This window comes from Asparagus officinalis, unplaced genomic scaffold (genome assembly GCF_001876935.1).
Source record: "Asparagus officinalis unplaced genomic scaffold, Aspof.V1 AsparagusV1_Un1229, whole genome shotgun sequence".
In the NCBI taxonomy this organism is placed as follows: Eukaryota; Viridiplantae; Streptophyta; class Magnoliopsida; order Asparagales; family Asparagaceae; genus Asparagus; species Asparagus officinalis.
The window spans coordinates 1-5,198 of NW_017973488.1; the positions used below are offsets into that span (position 1 = coordinate 1).

General features: G+C 48.7%; 1 protein-coding gene and 1 long non-coding RNA gene across 2 annotated transcripts; both read left to right on the forward strand.

The window, feature by feature from the left end:
- Positions 1–1,090: 1,090 nt before the first annotated feature.
- Positions 1,091–3,135, forward strand: LOC109828374 (the record flags this gene model as incomplete). The annotated part of the gene is made up of 3 exons (XM_020395387.1): positions 1,091–1,200; positions 1,518–2,333; positions 3,110–3,135. Coding segments are annotated over 3 exons (952 nt in total), but the record flags the coding sequence as incomplete, so codon positions are not given.
- A 1,335-nt stretch (positions 3,136–4,470) lies between these two features.
- LOC109828375 lies at positions 4,471–4,898 on the forward strand. Its single transcript, XR_002243667.1, has 4 exons — positions 4,471–4,509; positions 4,577–4,648; positions 4,721–4,792; positions 4,862–4,898. It is a non-coding gene; the product is annotated as an uncharacterized LOC109828375 (long non-coding RNA).
- The last annotated feature ends 300 nt before the right edge of the window (positions 4,899–5,198 follow it).

Genomic DNA, 5,198 nt, shown 5'->3' on the forward strand with positions numbered 1-5,198 from the left:
TTGGTTTTCGTGGTCCCCCCCCTCTTGTTTGGCCTTTTCCTCTTTTGTCTTTTGCTCATGGTCCCCCCCCTTCTTTAGTTCAAATTTCAAAAGAGAGAGAGAGAGTTCCCTCCTCATTAGCTCAAATCCGAAAATCCCCTCCTCATTTTCGGTTTTGAGGGTTCTTCTTCCCCAAGAGCTCTCCTCCATTGATTCACTTTCAATAACCCATTAACCCTTCAAGAGGAGCTCGGATTTTGGGTGCTTCTTATTGGCCGAAAGCTTGCTTCTCCAAGCTCAAAGGGAATCCCTTTGATTTGGTAAGCTCTTCTTCACAATCCTATTATTTTCTTGTAAAGATTGCATTTTTATTCTTGTAGTAGGCAAAGGTTGTGTATGCACAATGTTTTGGGGTGTTTTGTGCAAAAGAGGCAATATGGCCGAATTTTGGGGGGCTTATTTGCAAAATGGGACTGAAATTTATGAGGGCTTATTTGCAAAATGGGACTGAAATTTTGAGGCTTGGATTTCATTCCCCTTTGGTAACAATTTGGATGGGTGTCTTATGCAAAAAGACCATACTTTATTGAGGGTTTTATGTGCAAATATGGGGCTGAAAACTTTGGGGGCTTATTTGCAAAGTTGGCCGAAGAATTGGGGTGGTGTTCATGTAATAGAGGACTGAAGTTAAGACCTATATTACATGCTCATTTGGCCGAAAGTTTGAGGGGTACTTTAGGCGAGAGGACTAAAAGTTGTTAGAGGGGTTTATTTGCAAAATTGGTTAAATTCTGCAAAAGGGCTCATTTGCAAATTTTAACCAAAATTGTGGGGTACAGGGGTGTTATATGATCGAATGTGACGATCATGACCCGGGTCACGCGTGTCCTTGACCTAGATTTTGGCCTTGAACACAAAGGGTATTTTGGGTATTTCACCAAAATTCACCGCGAAAACGATCATTGTTTTGCGGGCACAAAATTGGTAGGTTTAATTAGACTTTAACTGTAAAATCCTATTTATTTATAGGATTTTAAGTCCAAGTGCTTAATTTCCCTTTCTTAAATTTCGTGTATTCATATTGTACCTGACAGATTGCTTTTCACTGCAGATTTCCGATGTCTCCTCGTCACCATCGATCTTCCGGGAGTTATCCCCATTCGCAGCACAGTGAGGAGGAGGCTCCCACGACGTCTTTCCCGGCAGACTTTTCCTTCAGGGGTGAGAATTCTCTATTTCTGTATCCCTGACTGATCCCTTAGCGGGTCATTAAGGAAGAACCGATACCTCTTTCGCGGAGGTTAAGGTTTCGGACTTGTTTTGCTTAGCCAATTCAAGTCTTCGGATATATTGGGGCGATTCTTGTGTTGTCTTACACCTTGTAGTTCGGTATATGTTGCCACGTTGTTCACGTGATGATGCATACCGTTCTTCCGGTGTAGGACACTCAAAATCGTCTCTCCAATTATTCCGTGAATGAGCTTATCATTCTACTTATGAGACGGATTTTCTGACTCCATCTTTGTATTTTATTGCAGTTGAATTCCCCGCGGGTAGTCTTCCTGCTCATGCCAATGCCGGTTGTAGCCGGGAGGTTTTTTCCTCCACTTCCATTGGGCAAGTCATTAGCCCATTCCCACAGTTTGACCAGGATCGTTCTGACGATTCCTGCCGTTTAGTACGGGAAGGAGGGCGCCATTGCTTGCGCCAGCTTATCACAGACGCCACTTTTACCGCTGATTCTACTTCCACTCAGGCTTTACAGAAGCCGAGCTTCTTGTTCGGGGATCATGTCGAGGACCCCGCTATACTGACTCTTGGAGAGGAGCACTGGCTGACTCTTGATGGAGGAGCTCTTTTATACATTCCATCAATTCCCCGCCAATATTCTTTTACCCATTTGAGGAGACAGGCCGTGAGGCGACAGATGTCCTGGGATCTTACTAAGGATGCTGAGCGAGTCCCGTGTGGATATACCTCTCATTCTAAGACCCCTGGTTCTGGCGGGTATCACCATATTCGTGGTCTTTGCCCAGGGATCACGGGCCTTGATACTGCACCCCCAGGTGAGACGTCAGCAGCTGCCTCTACTGTGGGTAATCGTCTGGCTCTTCTGGGGAGGCGATTACCTCCACCAGAGCCCAGATGCTATGGCTGGGCTTCCTCACTAGCCAAAGGGTGGTGGGCGCGCATGACTGATTTCGTCTTGGCGCGCTGGGAGAGGGATCTGAAGAGTAGTGGGTTATATGCACCCATACGAGCTACTATGTACGGAATCCCAGTTAGCTGTCGCCATTTCTTGGCTTTGCTGGAGACTTATATGCCCGATAGCAACACCTTCCTGACCAGCGGTGGTGAGCTAGGGTTGGCCTTGCACGAGATGCATTATGTTTCGGGTCTTCCGATGGGGGACTGTCCGTATCAGGAGTACTTCCCTACGAACCAGCAGCTGGAGTGTATGAAGAAAGATACTCCGGACATGTATGACACACTCTGGGATCTTACTTGCCACTACTACACTTCCTTGATCCAAACTTCTCCCCAAGCGAGAAGGAAGAGGCAGATCAGCTTGAAGCAGTTTGCCAGCTACTTGTTCCAGAACTTGGAAGGTGATTCCAGTGCGCCCATTCATGAATTAGACGTGTTGACCCCTTCCGCCGTTAATGAGTTGTTGGAAAAGGCTGAGGTTCGTTCCTACACTATCGGCAGTGCTGAGGGAGCTTTTCCCGCGGGGACCAAGTTTCGCTCTTTTCTCCGCCGCGCACAGAAGTCTATAGGGTCCCGGACGCTATTAGCAGGCTACCTTGCCCTTTGGTTGAAGAAGTGTGTCGTCCCGCACCAACCTTCTGACGCTCTACCCATCGAGGTGCTCTTCCCTGCAGTTCAGCTGGCTTATGGGAGAGAGCTTTCCCTGCTCCCAGCAATGGTTGCTAGTATCCATTGCGGGCTCAGGGGTCTGGTTAGCAGTTTTACACATATGGGTTCTGAACCATCAGCTGAGCTGGTTTGCCCAAAGGTTGAGCTCCCTTACGCATATTTGATGGCGTGGCTCGTTCTTCACCGTCCCGACTTGATGTCGGCCCCCAGCGTTGTTGACATCCCTGTCCCCTTCATGCAATTGTTGGAGCAGAGCAGATGGTTTGGGAGCAAATTTAGTGATGTTCAGCGAGAGCTCCGGGTCCGCAAGAGTTGGGAGTTCTTTAAGTGTTTCCCTCACTTTTCAGGTCGCTATGGCGACGTGCTGGTTGATGAGGAGAAACCTAGAAGTGACCGGACCGTTCTTGACGCTGGTTGCTTCCGGTGGTTAGTGAACATCCGTGTAGGCTATCTCGTCCTTCGGGTGAAGAACCAGTGCCACATAGAGCCTTATCTCCCTTGCCGCTTTGCTCGACAATTCGGCTATGACCAACTGTATGTCGGGAATCCGAGCCGCAGCCTGCGGGTTGAGGGAGGATTGATTGATGGCGTTCGAGCGTGGCTATGGACGATGGTGGGCTGTACTGGAGCCCGTTTTGCTCTTCCTTCGTACCGGCGTAAGCCATTGATCACTTTCCTCAGCTGCAAGTGGTTCCTTTCTGCATATGAGTCCATCAGCGTGAGGAGCCTCTCAGAGTTGCAGTCCGAGTACGCGGTCCGGGCTGCTATGATGGCTGGTCGCAGAGCTGAGCTTGCTCAGAAGCGGAGAAAAGGGCATGCCAAATCTCTTGTCTCAGACGAAGAAGAACTTCTCCCTACGGGTGATGATGACGAGACCTCCGAGGACGAGTATGCGGACGCAGATACCGGCAGAGGGGATCTCGATACTGGTTTGTCCTATCTCTTTTAATTTTCATTTTCCATAAATGACAGCTCTTTTTCATTGAAATGGCTATTGTCACTTTAGGTAGGGCAGTCAATGATCATGAGCCACCAGCTCCTACACACGTTGAAACGTGTGATAGGCCTGCGCATGTTCGACCCTTTGGTCCTCGGAGGGTTGGTGCCCCGAAGAGGAAGAAGACCGCCCATAAGCCCCATGACGATCAGCGTCCCTGTGGAGTGGACTTAGGGAGCACCGCCGATGGAGGGGGAGGTAACATTCAATTGCTCTTGCTTCAAGGTTGTTTACCTTTTGGGGATTTGTGACCATGTTTTGTGCTTCAGGTTTCTTCGAGGAGGGCGAACTCCCACCGGGTTCGGCGTCCCCTGGCGTTGACAACATGGATTGCTTTGTGCAACAAATGTGCGACGCTTTTCACGATGGGTCTTTGGGCATCGACCTTAACATCGATCTTGAGCAGATAAATAATGTTGAGCCCACAATCCCTTATTCAGGTATATCCGCATCCAATGTCATTTTCCTTATGTAAGGTGAAGGAAGATTTCTCGTTTGAGCTTTCCTCATCCTTCAACATTTGGGTTACCCTGCAGATGTTGCGATGGAGGGGCCAAGCTTCTCGAAGCCGGATGCCGGCTTATTAGCTGACATGCTGGCTGAGCAGACTTCCAGAGGGACCGAGAGACCATTCTTCGGGAACGATTCATCTACCGGTATATATCTGATTTTCTCCCTCTTGCCCGATATTTCATATGACTAATGAATGATTGATTATCGCAGCGTCTACCATTGGAGTTAGCCCGGTATCTATCCCTGGCATATCCAGTTTGCCTCAGAGCGACGGGCTTGCAGGTATGTATACGATTCAGGGATATTGTACTTTCCTATGTTTATCTGTCTTTTGACTAATGAGTGCAATCATAGGACCAGCCGCTAGGACTGATTCTCATATGACTCCTGACATCCCTCAAATGCCCGCGGATAATGGATCTACAGGTATGCAGATCCCAATTCTTCTTATTCGTCTAAATTTTCATTTTGACTAATAAGAGAGTGTCATCATAGGACCAGCAGCTTGGGCCGATACTCTTATGACTCTTGGCATTCCGGCTGCATCTGAGGACATGGGGATTGCAGGTATGTATACGACCTCCTTATCCCGATTCTCCTTACTTGTCCAAATTTCCATTTGGTTAACATAGGAATGTCACTGTAGGACCAGGCGTTCAGCCTGATACTGCTACAGTCCCCGGGGTTGAAAGTCCTCATAGCAGTGGTGCCTCCCCGTCTCTGCCGAGTGGTGCGAGCAATATGTCTGCAGGGGCTGACGTACCCTCTTCTGCTGCTGTCCCGGAGCCTGTCGGCTCTCAACCCGATGGGACATCCGTTGGCGTCGGTATGT